The sequence below is a fragment of the Podarcis filfolensis genome (assembly GCF_964270895.1).
Source record: "Podarcis filfolensis genome assembly, chromosome: 3".
Taxonomy (NCBI): Eukaryota; Metazoa; Chordata; class Lepidosauria; order Squamata; family Lacertidae; genus Podarcis; species Podarcis filfolensis.
Genome location: NC_139606.1, coordinates 110,023,470 through 110,043,774, shown reverse-complemented (window position 1 = coordinate 110,043,774; position 20,305 = coordinate 110,023,470). Strand labels below are relative to the sequence as shown.

Here is a 20,305-nt window from a genome sequence, read left to right as displayed (position 1 = left end):
GATGCAAGAAGTGAGGTTACAGGGAACCAGGCAGAGGGCCTTCTGGGCAGTGGCCCCTGCCCTGTGGAACGCCCTCCCTTCAGATGTCAAGGAAATAAACAACTATTTTACTTTTAAAAGACAACTGAAGGCAGCCCTGTTTAGGGAAGTTTTTGATATTTAACGCTGTACTGTTTTAAAAACTTGATTGGGAGCCGCTCAGAGTGGCTGGGGAAACTCAGCCAGATGGGCAGGGTATAAATAATTTTATTATTATTATTATTATTATTATTATTATTATTATTATTATTATTAATTATTATTATTTGTAACCCGGCTATCCAAAATCCACTTCATCTGGAGAGGACAGGGATTAAACCAGGGCTTTCTGTATGCAGAGCAGCTGCCATGGATGTATTGGGGCCCCTTTCATGTTCTTCCCTTTAAAGGGCAGCTTCTATAGCTCAGCTAAAGAACACAAAGGCACTCCAAGCTGGGGAAAGTGCTGACACAGGGAGCAAACAGACTAACGCACGAGTGCATTGAAGAGCCTTCGACTACAGTGGGCTTTAATTCATGCCCTGACACTGCCAGCGCGCTCTGCATGCCAAGCGGCTCGGGCTCTTGACTCCCGAGTGCTTCTCCCTGGCCTCCTTCGTGCTGTTGCCATCAGTCTCCTCCTTTCCTCTTTTCTCCTTCGCGCTTTCTCAAAGGGAGTGGGACGGAGAGCCTGGAGCCAAAAACAACTGATGGAATAATAATGGGGGGGGGGAGTTCATTGCCAGGGCAGCCTGCTCCTGATCCAGCGACGTGGGGGTGGGGGTGGAAAGATTGAAACGGAGGCCTTCTGAGGGCACAGGGATGAAAATGAATAGAGAGGTGAAATATACTCGGAGTCAAGTGTGGATTTCATGCTCTTTATTCAGCTCATAGTAGTGAGGAATGCAAGTTCTCCCGAAATGTCTGATTTATATACATTATTTACACAATGGGCCCCACGTGATTGGCTAATTCCGGAATTCTCCTGTAGGCCAATCAGGTTGCGGCTTCGCTTCCACCTGCAGTTGGATTGGGTGGCTCCTGTGGAACAATCAGACTACAGCATTCTGGATCCTATTGTTCTAGGACCAATCAGACTACTGCATTCTGAATCCTATTGTTCCAGGACCAATCAGACTGCTGCAATTTGGATCCTATTCAACTCAGTACATAACAGAGGGAAGGATAGGTGAGCATTCCATAGGAGCCTGCGGGGAATCTGGGAAACACAACACACACACACACACACACAGAGAGAGAGAGAGAGAGAGAGAGAGAGAGAGAGAGAGATGAAAGATAGTGCTCTATAGTGGTTAGAGCACAGCTTTCCAAACTGTGTGTCGGCTACAGGGTGTAGGTGTGTCGCGCGAACGCTCCCCATGCGCCTCCCGGGGCTGGAAAGGGGTTAGTTGAACCTCTGGTTTGCTAGTACAATGGAATTACTATGTCGCGAAATGATGCATGTCTAAAAAGTATGTCACCAACATGAAAAGTTTAGAAAGCTCTGGGTTAGAGGATTGGACTTAGGACCTGGGAGACCAGAGTTCAAATTTCCGCTCATTCCTGAAGCTCACCGGGTGAGCTTTGCCCTGTCACTGACACCCAGTCAAACCTACCTCACAGGATGGGCAAGGTTATAGCACAGACACCTCTCTAAGGATGCTGCCCACATCCTCAGGCTCCGCAAACTGACATGCTTTCATTGCCACAGGACAAGCAACAGCAAGATACATCCACAGGACCTGATTCAACTACAGCACTCAAGTCAGATCGGATCTGAGCAACTTTATCTGCAAAGTGTGCTGCAAATTTTTCACAGCGGGCTGTTGAATGGGCTTCTTGTGGGCCAGGGTGCATAGAAGTAACTCCTGTTGAGTTCTCTAAGGCTTACACCAAGGTACCTGGGTACAGGGACTGCAGCCTTAAAACAGTTGCTTAATTCTCCCATGGAATTAATGGGAGCCCAATACCTCTTTGGGCTAGATTGGGCTGTTTGTTGCCAGTATTAATATGGACATGCTCTTTGAAGAGGTGTATGTCCAAAATTCGCAGGTGGATCTGTGGGTTAAACCACAGAGCCTAGCACTTGCTGATCAGAAGGTTGGAGGTTCGAATCCCCGCAATGGGGTGAGCTCCTGTTGCTCGGTCCCAGCTCCTGCACACCTAGCAGTTCAAAAGCATGAAGTGCAAGTAGATAAATAGGTACTGCTCCAGCGGGAAGGTAAACGGTGTTTCCGTGCGCTGTTCTGGTTTGCCAGAAGTGGCTTAGTCATGCTGGCCACGACCCGGAAACTGTACGCCGGCTCCCTCGGCCAATAAAGCGAGATGAGTGCCGCAACCCCAGGGTCAGCTACGACTGGACCTAATGGTCAGGGGTCCCTTTACCTTTATGTCCAAAATTGGGTGTGAGACGCTGTAGAAAAAGATTAATATGGAAGGTGAGCTGGAAGTAATATTCGTTAAAATTATGGAAGTTAGTTACAAATTTTGGAATAGTAAATAATGGCTTTTGGGACGCACCTAAGAGCATAAACTCCACAACTCTGCTGTGAATGCATTTTGAAAGTGTGGGGGGGTACTAATATACAATTGCTAGCTAGCAAAGCTTGTGGCATTTCCATGCAAAATGACCTTTGAGAGCCAAGAAAATGTCATGATTCAGCTTCTGCGAGGAGACGTTCTGCAAAATCCTAATTAAGAGATTGTATTAAGCCTTCAGCTGGCAGAAAGAATTTTGTCACATTCATACAAATGAGGGACAGCAGCTCCGTGGGAATTTGGTTTCCATGAATTTGGAGAGAATCGCTAATATATGTTGATTACTTTAATTGCCAGCATTTAAAATGGGTACACAGGCCTTCAAATTGGGTGCAAACAATATCAGACAAAGTTTAAGAAAATGGGAACATCGAAAGATGACTTTTGCCTGGGGGTACTATTTGTCCATCTAGCCTAGCATTGTCTACTCTGGCTGGTAGCAGCTCTTTACGGGTCAGTCTCAGGAAGAAGTCTTTCATCATTGATCGCTGCTTGATGCAAGAGATTCTGGGGACTGGTGAACCTATGGAAGCCTTCCCAACTTGGTACCCTCCAAATGTTTTGCACCATAACTCCCATCAACCCTAACACAGCTTGAGTTGATGGGATATGTAGTCCAAAACACCTGGAGGGCACCTGGGGATAGCTGACCTAGGCCCTTCTGAAAGCAAGGCACATCATCAACCAGGGCTTGCAAAAATTCTAAAAGAAACTGGGTGTGTGGATGCCGGTTTGTATGAAACTCTGGAGAGGAACTCAAAATTGTCAGCTTTGCTTTCCTGCACTGTACAGGTTAAGGCAGGCATAGGCAAACTCCGGCCCCTCCCAGATGTTTGGGACTACAATTCCCATCATCCCTGACCACTGGTCCTGTTAGCTAGGGGTGATGGGAATTGTAGTCCCAAACATCTGGAGGGCCGGAGTTTGCCTATGCCTGGGTTAAGAGCATGCAGCCACTGTGGGAGGAGGGCACTGCAGGGGCAAAGGTCCTGATCCAAACCACACTTGCAATTTTCTTTTAAAAAAACTCCCGGAAAACCTCCACCATTCATCCAATTTCTTCTTGCATTCTAATGTCATTTACAGTCCTCAGGACACGTAACAGTGCTTTCCCAGCAGATCTTACAAGGGTGCATAGGATCATAGGGAAGGAGACGGTCATTTAGATAAGGTAAAGGTAAAGGGACCCCTGACCATTAGGTCCAGTCATGGCCGACTCTGGGGTTGCGGTGCTCATCTCGCTTTACTGGCCGAGGGAGCCGGCGTACTGCTTCCGGGTCATGTGGCCAGCATGACTAAGCCGCTTCTGGCGAACCACAGCAGCACACGGATATGCCGTTTACCTTCCCGCTGGAGCGGTACCTATTTATCTATTTGCACTTTGTGCTTTCGAACTGCTAGGTTGGCAGGAGCAGGGACCGAGCAACGGGAGCTCACCCCGTCGTGGGGATTCGAACCGCCAACCTTCTGATCAGCAAGTCCTAGGCTCTGTGGTTTAACCTACAGCGCCACCCACATCCCCAGTCATTTGGATAGCCTGATCCAAATCCATTCAGGGCTTTCAGGGTCCTTGAACTGAACCTGGAAACAGATCAGTAGTCAGTTCAACTCAAGCAACATATGAAGCAGTAAGGATAAGCATCGACCAGAACGTTTGCTGCATCAAATTACTGGAATTTGGAATCAGCCGATGGAATGGCTGAACAGTAGATTCAGAGCAAGACATCCTTACACACTGCTTGGTTGCCTTGGGGCAACAGGTTGTCAACGTGGTGCCCACTGGTGCCAGTGTGCCTGCCAGTATCTCCTATGGCGCCCACATAAAGTCTCCGTATATATTCCCCCCTCGAATACACAGTGCATAAGTCTTCTTGCCCATGGTGCACTGCCTCTGTATCTCCCACATTGAACACAGCCCCTTCAACACATGCATATTTCAATGGATGTCAGGATTGAACACCAAGCCTCCCAGTTTCTCTGTGGGAGTGCAGCACTGGTGGTTGAAGTGGGTGCTTTTCCGCCTCACTGATGGGGCAACTGATGGAAGGGCATGCCTGTGGCCTTGTCAGCAGATGATTTCCCACAAAACATCTGGTTGGCCACAACTGGACACCGAATGCTTGATGAGATAGGTCTATAGTCTGACCAAGCTTGAATATTCTCTTCTGTCTTTAACGGTGGCTTAATCAATCACCAGGTGAACCTTGTCATGGCTTGCAGATAAGCATCGTAACTTTCCCGTATCTGCGGATCAAGTTGCTATTAAAGGCACAGTAGCTGGACAGACATTCAGCAGCTGGTTTGGTTTCTTAAGCTTCAAGCCTCCTCTTTCCAAGGCTCTGGTACAGTGGGACATGACCAAAACAGAAATCTAGCATTGCCAACTTTTTTTTCCTGGATGCTGTTCCTGTACCTTTAGCAGCAGCTTGCTCCACAGACTTTAGAACAGGCTTCCTCAACCTCGGCCCTCCATATGTTTTTGGCCTACAACTCCCATGGTCCCTAGCTAGCAGGACCAGTGGTCAGGGATGATGGGAATTGTAGTCTCAAAACATGTGGAGGGTCGCGGTTGAGGAAGCCTGCTTTAGAAGGTTGTTGTTGTTGTTTAGTCGTGTCCGACTCTTTGTGACCCCATGGACCAGAGCACACCAGGCACTCCTGTCTTCCACTGCCTCCCGCAGTTTGGTCAAACTCATGCTGGTAGCTTCGAGAACACTGTCCAACTATCTCGTCCTCTGTCGTCCCCTTCTCCTTGTGCCCTCAATCTTTCCCAACATCAGGGTCTTTTCCAGGCAGTCATCTCTTCTCATGAGGTGGCTAAAGTCCTGGAGCCTCAGCTTCATGATCTGTCCCTCCAGTGACCACTCAGGGCAGATTTCCTGAAGAATGGAGAGGTTTGATCTTCTTGCAGTCCATGGGACTCTCAAGAGTCTCCTCCAACACCAAGCATCAATTCTTCGGCGACCAGCCCTCTTTATGGTCCAGCTCTCACTTCCATACATCACTACTGGGAAAACCACAGCTTTAACCATACGGACCTTTGTTGCCAACAAAGGTCTGCTTTAGAAGGTAGTGATGCTTTTCTGCATGCATGCTTCACCTGCTTTTTCAGACCAAGGTACTAAGAGAGTGCAGACAAAGCACAGGCCAGGCCATTTCTTTCCTGGTCAGTTTGCAACCCTGTTGGAATTATTATTGAAAATCCCAATGGTGTTAATTCAGTGAGGGGCAATATTCATCAATTGCCAGCTCTCTCGTCAAATTTTCCATCAGGCATGATACCCTTTAGGAACACGGTTGCTACTTATAGCCTCTGGCAGGAACAAAGAACAGCCTTTTTCAATCGCTTCTAAATTTACATTTTGTCCTTGCTCTGGAAAATAAATTTACCTCCACCTCCAGCAAGCTTCCTACCTCCGGCTCTGGAAATGAGAATTATGCTGCAACGTAAACGTGGAACAAGCTCCGCACCAAAAAAGGAAGGCCTGTCGTATCATGGCAGGTTACTATAGCAACAATTGGAACAGCTTCATTTTTGGACTACAGATCAAAAAACACAGCTAAGAACGCCTCACCATTTGTGCCTCTCCAAAACAAAAAGCAAAAATCAACCAAACAGGAGTCTTCTCAGTTTTTGCCCTGAAATATTTTGAAGCAGTTAAATGAACAATGATAAAATCGGTTTCGTCAACCACAGGTCCCTAGCTGTTGTTGGACTACAAACCCCATCATCCTTAACCAGTCTAGCCAATAGTCAAGGATAATGGGAGTTGTAGTCCTTCAGTGTCCGGGGACCCAAGACTGCAAAGCACTTGAACTGACTTTTAAAACAAGGGATGTCTCATAGTCTAATAGCTAAAGAGGTTTCCTTAGTGAGCTCTAATACCTTGGAGAGGATCACAGAATCATAGAACTGTAGAGTTGGAAAGGACCCAGGGTCATCTAGTCCAACCCCTTGCAATGCAGGAATCCTGCTCACAGCCATCCTTGGGTGGGCTTGAACCACCAACCTTCTGGTTTAACAGCCAGATGCACTGACATTGTGAAACAGAGAACGATCGTTCAACGACTTTGATGGCTGGTGCCTACCAGCAGCTGAGCATCTCTCTCTGCCTCCCTGTGTGAGGGCTGAGCTCAAAGAGAATGAGGGTATATATAAGTAAGCACTGTGGCGATCACACAGGGTCCCCGGACGTTTCACCATCTACTGATCGCTGTGCCACCACTTTATTTCTCACTGTCACCACCCAGGCCCTACCTGGGACAATACTGAGTCCAGTCAGGGTTAAATTGGAACATAAACTTTTGTTTATTTATTGCAGTTTAACAAGCGTGTGGTTTCATAAACGGTATCGGTCAATTACAATCATGGGGTGCCTATCCAGACCTATAACTTCCATTACCTGCTCTCACTCATTAAACCACCTCTCAGATATTTACTCGTCTTCCTAGCCCGTAACTGTTCCTGACTCAGCTTATTTCACTACACTAACTCAACCGCAGGACGCGGGTGGTGCTGTGGGTTAAACCACAGAGCCTAGGACTTGCCGATCAGAAGGGGTGAGCTCCCGTTGCTCGGTCCCTGCCCCTGCCCACCTAGCAGTTCGAAAGCACGTCAAAGTGCAAGTAGATAAATAGGTACCGCTCCGGCGGGAAGGTAAACGGCGTTTCCACGCGCTCTTCTGGTTCGCTAGAAGCGGCTTTGTCATGCTGGCCACATGACCTGGAAGCTGTATGCCGGCTCCCTCGGCCAATAAAGCGAGATGAGCGTCGCAACCCCAGAGTCAGTCACGACTGGACCTAATGGTCAGGGGTCCCTTTACCTTTAACTCAACCTACCCACAGACTCTATCCCAATTCACTCCCACTCCAACCAACCACCCAACAAACTCCCCTTTTGCCCCTCCCAGAGCTGGCTTTATAATCCCTCTGACTCCACCCCCCTGGGTTCTGATTGGGTAACTCGTTTAACTAATTCACCTCTAGCACTCTCATATGTTAACGTCACAAGCACCTCTTCCACTATTTGCCAAGCTATGCCTTGAGATCTGCTGGACAGGCCCTACTGATGGTTCCACCTGCAGCCATGACCTTTTCAACATTCACTGCAGATGGGCTTGTTCAGTTTAGCCTTTGGGGAACTGTGGATACGGATGGGGAACCTCAGGCCTGGGGACCAAACAGGGAATCTCCCCAGGCCACACACGCTCCGGAGCCATACCCCTTCCCATAGCTGTCAACTTACAGATTTGAAAATAAGGGACCAGCAGCCTCGAAAATAAGGGATCAGCAGCCAAAATAAGGGATTTTCAGAGCACAGGGAGGTTCAACTTCTGAGCCCCTCCGAGCCAAAGGCAGAAAGCCCAGCCAGCAGCCAAACGAAGCCTCAAGCAGTGGTTCCCACAGCGCAGCAACCCAGCAAAGGGGATGCAGCAAGGAAAACCACCGTCACCTCTCTGATGGGAAGCGCTGAGCAAAGGCGAGTCCCCAGGCAATGCGGCCGATTTGATCGGCACAAGGCATGCAAGCTCCACCCCCAGTTGTTCTTAGACTCTTTATTGGGTGAGCAACGCAGCCAAGCAACACATTTGGAGCCTCCCTCCTCCCTGGTCGGCAGGGAGGGAGGGAGAGGAACTGCTTCCTTTGAAACCTGGGAAATTTAAGGGACATCATCAATAAGGGACAGCAGCAGGACACGGCGCTGGGATAAGGGAGTTTCCCGCCAAATAAGGGACGGTTGACAGCTATGTCCCTTCCCCATCCCTGCTTTGCATCCTCCTTGAGTACTTTTGCCGGGCTGGAATGTATCCTTGAGCTCATATCATGCCTCTTGCTTCCCTGGATGGAGGACAGAGAAGGATGGGTGGGTGTCAAAACAAACCTACTGTACCAAAGTGAAGTTCGCATTCAATGCCCCACCCACTTTTGCCCCTGGCCCTCAAGGGCATTTGGCTCTCGGAATGTTGCCCATAAGAGAATGTGGCCCTCGGGACGGAGACATTTCCTCACCCCTTTTCTAAGGACAAGCCATTGGCATTTGGATGCATTAATGTGGGCTATGCTTTAAAGAACTGCCGTGTCTTTCTGTGTGCTGGCTTGACGTGCGCTCCTAAAAAATAGCAATAATAAAGGACATGAAACAGGTGGCATTTTGGGGATGCAAGAGTCCAGTATCTTCTCCTTGCTCTATAAAGGACATCCCTTCTGAAATGCCCTACCCCTAAGAAAAAGGAGGAGCAGAAAAGTGCACATTGTATTGCTAGTGACAGCATTCTGCTTTGGTGATGTATTTACCATGATTATCTCCCCATAATCAATGAAAATAAAAGGGGCACTAATAACTGCTGATTCTCTTAGGAAGCTGCTTGGTCAGACCATTGGTCCAACTAGCTCAGTACTGTCTACACTGAGTGGCAGAGCTTCTCCAGGATTTGAGGCCGGGTTCTCTCCTACTCCCACCTGGAGATAAGGGGACGCGGGTGGCGCTGTGGTCTAAACCACTGAGCCTCTTGGGCTTGCCCATCAGGAGGTCGGCAGTTCGAATCCCCACGACGGGGTGAGCTCCCCTTGCCCTGCCCCAGCTCCTGCCAACCTAGCATTTCAAAAGCATACCAGTGCAAGTAGATAAATAGGTACCACTGTGGCGGGAAGGTAAACGGTGTTTCCGTGCGCTCTGGTTCCTGTCACAGTGTTCCATTGTTTAGTCATGCTGGCCACATGACTCGGAAAGCTGTCTGTGGACAAATACCAGCTCCCTCAGCCTGAAAGCGAGATGAGCGCAGCAACCCCATAGTCACCTTTGACTGGACTTAACCGTCCAGGGGTCCTTTACCTTTACCACTTTTTTACCCGGAGATTGAAACTGGGAACTCCTGCAAGCAAAGCGGATGCTCCACCACTGAGTAATGGCCCTTTTTGATTGGCAACACAGGGACTATTAAGACGCAGTAGGAGGAAAGATCCCATGTTGCAGGGAAAGAAGAGATTGTCTCAGGAGGCAGCTAAAAATAGGTGAACATCAAGGAGAAGTGTGGTGCATGTTACCATTACCCATCAAACAGCTCCACCTAGAGCTCAGAAAGTTAGGTCCTTGGAGAAGCTATGCTAGCTCAGCTTCAGCAAGACTTGTTTATCCATAAGCTTTCTAATTTTATGTTTGATAATACTTCCCATCAGTTTTTCTAAAACAGGTGTTACGCTAAACAAACCGTAAGTTCCTGGATCCCCCAAAATCCCTTTTCAAAAATTGCTGTTACACTGCCCACTTTCCAGTCCTCAGAGAGTGATCTTTGAGACAAGGTACGTATTTTTGTTAGATCAACATTCTCGCATTTTCTCAGCAACTGTCCATTTACATTGCAGAGGGTTGAACTAGATGACCCTTAGGGTCCCTTCCAACTCTACAGTTACGATTTTATACATATCTGTTAAATCAGATAGCGCTGTGCTCAATATCAGTTTAACAACACCTACAGCTTGCATCAGCTCCTGGGTGCCACTTATAAGTCCAGGGTTGCTGAGGGGAACTGAAGTTCAACCATTACTCCAGCATTTCCTCTTTAGGATGCTTCTTCGTTTTCATTCTCCATCTCGAGGTGACCCTGAGCGTTTCAGCCAGGACAACATGCCTCCTCCAGTGCTCAATTATTCTTGGATCCTGGTATCACCACCCACAGCGATTCTGTGGGGTTTCAAACTTCCTCTTTGACATACAGAGCAACACCACCTCCAGAATGCCCTTCTCTGTCCCTTCCTATGCAGTTTATATTCAGAGATAACCGTGTCCTACTGGTTCTCTCCAATCCACCAAGTTTCCTTTATGCCCACTGTATCTATGACTTCTCTTAAGACCCAACCCTCCAACTCACGCATCTTGGCTTGGAAGTTTCAAGCATTTGAGCATCAACACATAAATAGGGCCTTTCTCCAAATGTGTTTGATACATGTATTTTACCCTACAGAGCTTTGGCTCTCCGAATTGCTGCTGTGTGCGCCTGCCCTCTAAGTGTCTAGTTCTACCTCACCCACACCTGAACAATCATAAATATTTCCCCCCTCACCCTGATGATTTGTTCTGAATCAGCTCCTCTCCACTTCCCCCATGCAATCAGCTTAAAAGCTGCTCCGCCACCTTTTTTAAAGCACCGTATACCTGGCTCTATATCTGCGTCCCCAGACCAAAAAAATATTATGACATTCCTATCTTGAAGTCAAAACAACACATAAATTAACGGCCCCATCACGTATTATGCGAAACGATCAGCAATCTTGGCAGAAATACAGCATTTCTACCAAACTAATTGCCTCTAATCAGCCTTACACAACAGAATTAGAATGCCTTTGATTTATTGCATTCTGTTTCCCCAGCAGTACTCAGTACTCTCGTCTTCTTCCTTCCAAGTACTAGACTAACAAGTCTCCACCCTCTGCCCTCACCCTTTTTGTCTTGGCACCTGGCCACGTTTGGAGTTCTGTTTTTACACCGTTATAAGAGGAACCTGCAACAAAAGGGACTCCACCCTCACCTCCCAGCAGGACTGCTCAAGTAATTCAGGATCTATCCCAGGACATCCAGGATTTTCTCTGGGGATAGCCAATATGGAGCCATCTTGAGGTTGTTGGACTACAACTCCCACCACTCCTGAACACTGGCCATGCTGGCTGTGGATGATGGGAGTTGGAGTCAAATATTCTCTTGAGGGCACCATATTGACTATGCCTGCTATATAATGAATGCATGTGTGCCACGAATGTGCAGAAATTCAGAATATGGTTTGGGGTGCAACTTAATAAAAACCCACCAAGTTTCTATCCCTCATTTTTTGATGATTTGTTCAAAAGTGTGAGCAGCAGCTGAGGAATGAGGTCAGAGGGGTGTGTGAATACAATTGTCAGTGTTCGGGGCTGGAGCTTCTGTGCCAAGCACAGTTCCTTGACCCACTAGATTAATTATCACAACCAAAGTAAACAATGATCCATAGTAAAAACAGCAGGACAAATCATGCAAAATAATCACACAGATGTGTATCTCGGTTGATGGGAGTTGCAGTCTAAATATCTGGAAAGCATCAGGCTATTTGCGAAAACAACTCTATGGAATTCAGAACTCTATGGAACCCCTGCTCTCCCTATGGTGCAGATTCAGTTCATTCTTCAAACAGCTTTCCAATATTTTCCAATGAAAAAGCTCCGCACATTGTTCCTTCTGACTCCTATAGCTTAGGCTTGACCCATAGGCACGGCTGGGGCTACTGATGATGTATGGCCAAATGGGTGTGTGTGGAGCTGACTGCATCCAAGCTTCTCATCAAAGATCACATGTGCTTGCCTACGATGTCATCAGCAAGCTCCCAAACCAAAAGGGATCTCAGCGGACCCCAACTCCACCTTGAATGCCATCCTTTGCTTGGGGCCAAGAGACATGGGCTGGTTGTCCACAGATCCCTATCTCCTGCGCTTTAGAAAGCTGGAAACAGCTATATAACAAAGGAAAATGTAAAGGTAAAGAGACCCCTGACCATTAGGTCCAGTCGTGACCGACTCTGGGGTTGCGGCGCTCATCTCGCTTTATTGGCCAAGGGAGCCGGGGTACAGCTTCCAGGTCATGTGGCCAGCATGACTAAGGCGCTTCTGGCGAACCAGAGCAGTGCATGGAAATGCCGTTTACCTTCCCGCCGGAGCGGTACCTATTTATGTACTTGCACTTTGACGTGCTTTCAAACTGCTAGGTTGGCAGGAGCAGGGACCGAGCAACGGGAGCTCACCCCGTCGCGGGATTCGAACCACCGACCTTCTGATTGGCAAGTTCTAGGCTATGTGGTTTAACCCACAGCGCCACCCGCGTCCCATATATCAAAGGAAGGAGGACTCTTAATAGGAATCCTTAACAGTGGCTAGCAAATGGAAGCCCTAAGGTGGTCTTCTATGAACAGCCCCTCCTTCTGCAGGGCTTGGGCAGACTTCAGATTGTTTAGGGAGGTGGGTGTCCTCAGAAGTCACATGTCACCTCCATAAACGGAAGCCACAGCTGCAGCAATTTTGCTGGTTCCCTTAATAGGAAACCATTTGGCGAGAGACTGTTCTGTCCTTGGGCGTTTGTAAGCCATTGCTATTTTCAGGCGGGATTCAGTCATATGCCAGCAAATCCAGGTGGTACAATTAAAGCAGACATGGAGCTCTTGCACAACACTGGGCGAGCAGGGTTCAAATCCCCACTCAGCCATGAAGCAAATGACCCAGTCATTATCTCCTAGCCTAAGCTACCTCACAGGGTTTTTGTGAGGATGAAATGGGGAAGAGAATCATGTGCACTGCCCTGAGATTTTTGGAAGATAAAAGTGGTATATAAATGTGATAAATAATCAAATCAAATCAAATCAGACATTTGCAATAAGAAGTATGACAGGGAAATGCACTGAAAAGTATGGGGTGATAATTATTTGACGCAATGCTGGAAAACCTCCCCAAGAAACACATCAGAATGAATGCTCGATAAACAGCCAATATTGTCTAATTTCCTCTACACACTTCGTGCAAATGAATTAGGGTGAATGCTTAATAAGCTGGTCATCTGGAAGTGACAACAGAGCCAATCTCTGTAATTTACACATCTAGGGCAGTATCCAACGTAATAGTTTCATGTGTGCAGATTACCACTAGCACAATGGGAACATTCTCCCTCTTCTCGCCATCCCCAAATCTGATCCAGAGGGTTGAGAGGATCCCCAGAGCAGATACAGGGGGTGCCATGGACTGGGGGAGCTCCACCGTGCTAACAGACATCCTTGGCTTGACCAAACTACTTACTTAACGCAAGGTTGAATATAAGTCCAAGTGAGCAAATTGTTTCATTTAAGACCTGGAGGAAGTCCAGTTTAGAGCTTCAATATCATTTCCCCAAACCATTTTGTTAATCGGCAGAAGCGTTTTAACCAATCCTGCAAGTTAGTGAAGCCAGCACAGCACACGTTTCAGGAAACGCTGTACTTACATCTCCTGTACTTTATCTTCTGGACCCTGTACCTGGCCAGTAACCGTCCCTTGTCTGGTATTTTTAACCCAGCCAACTACTCCCATTTTCCTAGCTTTATCTTCTGTATACTGGTAAGAGGGTTGCGGGTAAATGGGAGGGGGGTGGAAAGAAGAAGATACACAGATTTTATGCAGTATCTGAAATCATATAATGCAGCTCAGCCTTAAAACATCACATTTCTTTCTGCACAATTTCTTTCCTAAGGATTCAAGAGGACCAACAGACATGGAGTTGCAGCCCACAAAAGTCGTATCTCGCTTTGCAGAATGTCTGAATGCCGTGTGGAAGTCTCAAGAGTTTCCTGTTTCATCCAAACCAAGAAATTATGGTTACTGGCTGTGAAACGAGCCATGATTAAAAAACCACCTTTATAAATGATGATTTAGGATCCTGGCTTGTGTAGAAACTGCCCACCATAGTTTCCTGGTTCAGCAAAACAGGAAACTATGGTGAGTTAGCAATCTTTGCTTTGCATCCAGGCGTGCAAAAAAGAAAGACACAAAGGAGTTGTGTACAAAACCAAAAGGCTGCTTCATATCTGGCTTATTAAACACAGATGTAAGATCAGGCCCAGGCAAACTTGGGCCTCCAGATATTTTTTGGGACTACAACTCCCATCATCCCTGACCACTGGTCCTGTTAGCTAGGGATGATGGGAGTTGTAGTCCCAAAACATCTGGAGGGCCGAGTTTGCCTATGTCTGTGTAAGATCATCCAAGTGTTGACATGGGTGCTTAACAACTGCAGTTAGAACTTTATGATGGGGCATTTCTTGGAAGAGTGAATTTGAGGTTACATTCTCCCACTGCTGTTTAAAAATATAATTTTGCATGCTTTTACAGGACACTGCTTGCACTTCTATTATGTTCCTGTTAACATAATTTGCAAGGCATCTTAAGTTTAAAAGGACAAAGTTGGACTACTAAGGAAAAAAAGACAAGTTGCATGCTGCAATAAGGCAGAAAGTCTTCATTTAACTTTCATTCACTGTTAGTGTTCAAACTGGGAAACCACGGTTACCAAGTTCAGAACAAACCAGAATCTAACTGTGATTTGAAATTGGTGTAAGAACTTGGCTTGTTCCAAACTTGCTCGCCACAGTTTCCTAGTTTGGACAAAACTGGAAACTATGGTTAATTGAAGACTTCTGGGTTTGATAGCGGGACACAGAGAAGGAGAAGGTGCTGCATGTGCCAGAACAAAGCTCATTAGTATCTGAAGAGTTATTAACTTGCTTTGGGCACACAGAACATGTTGCATAGTTCATTGGAATCTACTAAAAAGAGAAAACTGAATTAACGTTAGCTCAGTTGTATATGGTTTCTGACTTCCCATCTTGAAAGCATGTATCATTTGGTTTCCAAAGCTCCCCCACCCCCAGATGTCCAAAAGTGGCAAAAGAGAATGGGTGGGATCTTAGCTGCAAAGAGCCCAGCTATTAAGAAAGAAATTAAACCATTAAGGTCCATTTCTTAAATCACTTGCAAATCTCTGGAGCTCTACTTTCATTTCCAACACCAGCATATAAATAAAATCATTTGCTCAGACCAAGACTCAAAGGCTAACATTTTCCAAAGAAATAATCAAGCTATTTACAAGCTCTCAGTAACACCACTTAAAATCATCAGATGGACCTCTGGCCCAGAGAGAGACCCTCCACAAGCTTTGAACAGAGGCAATAGAGGAATAGAGCCTTGTCTAGTTTTCAAGGGCACTGTATTTTAACAGGAACATGTGTCCACATTTACAGCATTTACAGTAGAACCTGATTTTATGAACTAATTGAGGAGATAGGAGTTCATAAAATAAAGTTCAGAAAACTGTGCTTTTGAGCATTACAGCAGCTACAGTGCTTTGAGTGAGAAAGACAAACTGAAATGCTTATTGATTTATTTTTCAGTCATACAGTGCATTATCAACAGCAACAGATCATTGGACTATGTCAAGAATCAAGTTTTTATTATTGTCTTTTCTTGCTGCCAAAAGTTCAGGTCTTATTTTTGTTTGAGAGAATTCGCTATCTTCTTTGCAGCCAAATCTCTAAGGCTTTTCAAAAACAGGAGCTGTACCACATCACTCTCTTCTTGATCTTCTAGCCACTGCAGAGCTATTTCTAATGCATTGTAAGCTTCCGAATGTGAGGGTCCAGGAACGACAACAGTGTTGTAAATGCTCTCGGCGTCAGAGTCCTCCTCTGTTTTGAAATCTGTAAATTCTTTTTTGAGGCATTGAGTGGCTGGCTGATCAGCAGAAAGCTTCTCATGATGAACACCGAGATGGTGAATCCCGTGGCGAGACTTGAACCGCGCCAGCCATCCTGAGCTAGCCTTGAAGTCAGGGTTGCCGTTCAATTTCCTGTTCATTTCTAAGGCCTTTTCACATAGAAGTGGGCCTGAGACTGGCTCACCAATATTTCTCATGTGGGAAAACCAAGCATAGAGAGCATCTTCCAACGTTGAGTTCTTTGCGCATTTCATCGTCTTCCGCTTCTTTTTGCCATTTTCGCTACCCATTGTTGAGACAAAATGCAGGAGGGTGTCTTTGTTTTTCTTGAGTTGCGAAATCGTGGACTTCCCAATTCCAAACTCCTCCGCCAACACTGTTGCTGTTTCGCCTTTCTCCAATCTTTCCACAATCTCTATTTTGCTTTGGAAAGTGAGCACAGTTCGCTTGCGTTTCTTGGTCACTGTGAAAAATGGCGTGTTGCTCATACGTAATCTTTCCATACTGTATGTTTGGGAGTATGGGCCACGGGAAGATCAAGGGGCAAAAACTTTTAAGTCTATGAGACCTTTCCACAAAGTTAAAGTTCATGCACAGGTACCATGGTGCTTTTTTCTCATCTGGTTGAGTAAGATGGCTCATAAATGCATTGTTCATACAACTAGTTTTCATAAAATCAGGGTTCTACTGCCTTTTATAAAAAAGGATCTCCGTTAAAACACATACCACAGACACACAATACTTAACTGTTCAGATTAGCTTTGAAAACTTGGCATTATAGACTGTTGGGGTCTCTGTACAGGCCACAGGCCTTATTTTTATTCTTAGAAATATGATACAGTAGCGATGAAAGATTGATGTAGTTCATGTTGTCTTACCATTCTGAAACAGACACCTAGGAAAGAATAAAAAGAACATTAAAATAAATAAATGTTTTTATTCAAACTAGTACAGCAACATTTTAGTATGTTCAGGAAACAGGCTGCCAGAAACACTGATAGTAAGTGGTGCATGTTTGCCACAAAGTTTTTGTTGTGCTCGATATAACTATTTGCAAATTATCAGATGATTATGAATAACTCCTATGTCCTCTGATGTAGCAAGCGAGATATAGATTTGCTGTAGAAATGGGTGTGTGTTTCCATCATGAAGCTCAGCTGTGTGCCACTGATCTTTATGAATGTGTCTGAATTTCATGAAGATACACAGCTGTATGCAGGGGGCATTTTTATCTACTTTTATAGGTTTTGTTGCAGTTGTTTTATATTATTTAAAAGTTCGCTGGTTATTTTACTTGCTGGGTTGGTAAGAATTAATGAGCTTACTTGCTGAAGTTGTTTGTGCGACATGTATGTAAATCTAAAATGAAATAAGTAAATAAATGTTTGTTTTTACAAGAATCTTATAGAATTTATTTTTGTCAGCATTTGTGTGGTTTTATTTGTGATTTGTGTATGTGTGTGTGTGTATCAGCTGCCCTGAAAGTCTCATTGAGCCAGGATATATAAAATAAACCTAATTGAATAGTGATATGCAACAAGAGCTGAACTGAGACCAGAAAATGTCATGTTTAAAGATTTTCTTTTGACTAGCCTGTTTTCTGCAGCTGGGGGAAAAGGATGGAGTCAGTACCATGCAGGAAACATAACAGCCACAATTATTTTTGTCCACTACCTGGTGCTGTTGCATTCACTTTTTCCATTCTCCTCCCTGATTATCCTGCTTCCTGCTGCCAATTAGCAGGAGGGAACAGACAGACCCATTACTTTAAATGGCATATTCTTTGTTTCCCAGTGAAATCAATGGGATTAAATATCTCTTTAGATGTATCTTGCCCAGTGTATGAAACTGGTTACCATTCCTTGTATCTTACACCATATTAACTTTGGTTGAGCACCTGTGGATGAAAGCTGCAAATTTAAGGATACTTGCAATGCAGGAAACTGTTGAATGTAACGCGATGAACTGTGTCACAGTAAACTTGATTAGGATTGGGTTTCCAACTCATATATACAGTATGAGCTGAATTATGTAAGCAAATAAATTTAACAATGAAGTTGCAACATCTTATAATATAAAGTTACAGTATTTGTTTTATACATGGTGGATCCAAAGTCATTGTACATACATTCTTAACTTCTATGTTATTGATTCTCTTCACATCTAGTCACACTCTCTCTATCCTGGCCACCTTTTAGCTATGGATCCTATATACAGAAGATATTTTTTCCCATGTCTTCCCACTGTATAATTTCTACCACTTTGCTGAAGCAAAGTACCGTAGGTTCAGATCTGTTCTGTCCCTGGATGGGAGGCTGCCTGTGAACCACATACCTTGGGAGGTCCCATGATGGAAGAAAGGCAGAATTTAAATGTAAGAAACATAACATTAAATAAATAGGATTTGCTTGTGAGTAAATGTGTCTTTAACCTACAGGCACAACAGCTCCTGTTTACATGTCTTTAATCTCCCCCCCCCTTGCTCCATTTTGTTACTCTGCTTCTCCCTTATTCATTACCAATGTTAATAATAATAATAATTTATTATTTATACCCCACCCATCTGGCTGGGCTTCCCCAGCCACTCTGGGCGGCATCCAAAAAAATATTAAAATACAGTAATGCATCAAACATTAAAAGCTTCCCTAAAGAAGGCTGCCGTCAGATGTCTTCTAAAAGCCTGGTAGTTGTTTTTCTCTTTGACATCTGGTGGGAGGGCATTCCACAGGGCGGGTGCCACTACCAAGAAGGCTCTCTGCCTGGTTCCCTGTAGCTTGGCTTCTTGCAGTGAGGGAACCGCCAGAAGGCCCTTAGCGCCTGGACCTCAGTGTCCAGGTAGAACGTTGGGGTGGAGACGCTCCTTCAGATATACAGCTATACAGTCATACCTCGGGATAAATACGCTTCAGGATAAGTATTTTCGGGTTGCGCTCTGCGGCGACCCGGAAGCAACGGAGCCACTTGCACAGACGGTCAAAATGATGTCACACGCATGCGTGGAAGCGGCAAAACGCGACCCGCGCATGCACAGTTGCGTCTTACGTTTTATTCAGGATGTGAACGGGGCTCCGGAACGAATCCCGTTCACATCCCGAGGTACCACTGTACTGGACTGAGGCCGTTTAGGGCTTTAAAGGTCAGCACCAACACTTAAAATTAGCCAACCAGGCAGTGTGCAATGTTATTCACTGACGAAATACGTGCTGAAGGGTTCTTTGTGGCAGAGGTTCTTGCATTTCCTCTCCTTAACAGCAATAACAACAACAACCCTATTAAGGGTTTTGCTTAAGAATTTTGCTTAATGGTTGCCATCAATTTGATTTTAATTAATTTTATAATGCATGTTTTTAGAATGTTGGATTATTTTGATTGTTGTTAGCCGCCCTGAGCCCAGCTTCGGCTGGGGAGGGCGGGATATAAATAAAATTTATTATTATTATTATAAGCCATTTAAAATAATAACAGTTGCAGTCTTAGGCTGGGGGGGGGGGAATGCTCCTCCTGAAACCAGTAAAGGAAGCACGAGAAAGAAATAAACTGTGTGTGTGGGGGGGTGAATTCTTACAATCGAAGCAACGAAATCAGTAGGTGTTAAGATACCCAAAGCAAACACCTTGCACGTTTTCTTTGCATGTTGCGCATGCGCAACGGAGTCCCTGCGTATCTGGGGGAGGGGGAAGCTCCACTTCTGGCTCGCGGAGGAACTCCGAACGTTGCCCGTAACCGCACATGCGCCTCAGGCGACGGTACTCGCGCATGCGAATTCGCTCCTTTTCTCGCGCCCCCTCTCGGCAAGCTTCCACAGCCTGAGGGAACCTCGCGCATGCGCCCTCTCTCCCTTTCCCCTCTCTTCTCCTGGTAATTCGAATACACTCCCCCTCCCCCTCCTTTATTATAATTAATAATAACAATAATAATAATAATCACCCTGCACCCGGCCGAACACTTCGTAATCCACCGACTTGAGGACCCGAGACATGGTGAGGGAAGCGTCCAACCGCCAGACCCGGCACCGGAGACCAACCCGCCGCCCCCCCCGCCGCGCAGCGTCACCGGTGGGGAAAGGGCACCGAGAGCACCGAGGAGAAGACGCGAGAGCGGCTCGAGCAGCCTCAGCTGGCGGAGGTCGCGACGGAAAGTCGGGAGGCTCAAGCTTCGCGGGATAGCGACCGCCCGCCTAGTCCGGGAGCGCAGCCGCCACCGGTATCCCTTTCTCTCTGAGGAGAAAGGAAGTTGGGAGAGGCTTCGACTTCTCTCCAAGCTCTCTGCTGGAGGGATGGGATGTGGCCGAGGGAGGAAGGGATACAGGCTGGGCCCCTCATGGGTTCACTCCCGCTCCACATTCTGCTAAACAACCCGCTCGCTTGGCTTAGCGTTGCTGGCGCCTGCCCTTTGGAACTCCCTGCCACTTGATGTAGAGCAGTGCCCTTTCCGGCCCCTACATTGAAAACCGTTCCTGTACCCAGCATATAAAATAATTTCCCAGGCATGGGC

The 20,305-nt window shown here is 46.1% G+C and overlaps 1 protein-coding gene across 3 annotated transcripts in view; it reads right to left on the bottom strand.

Annotated features, from left to right (window-relative positions):
* Positions 1-19,964, bottom strand: part of ACYP2 (acylphosphatase 2) — a 65,033-nt gene extending 45,069 nt beyond the window's left edge. The window contains exons 1-4 of one of the 3 annotated variants that reach the window (XM_083605691.1): positions 19,739-19,963; positions 16,690-16,706; positions 13,547-13,656; positions 11,692-12,032 (exon numbers count right to left, since the gene is read on the bottom strand). In XM_083605691.1, coding sequence (XP_083461817.1) covers positions 11,924-12,032; positions 13,547-13,656; positions 16,690-16,706; positions 19,739-19,790 — 288 coding nt within the window. In that variant the 5' untranslated portion in view covers positions 19,791-19,963 and the 3' untranslated portion in view covers positions 11,692-11,923. Of the gene's footprint in view, positions 1-11,691; positions 12,033-13,546; positions 13,657-16,689; positions 16,707-19,738 lie in introns of those variants that run through there. The other 2 variants (XR_014545875.1, XM_083605690.1) reach the window with 2 other exon arrangements.
* Positions 19,965-20,305: the final 341 nt, after the last annotated feature.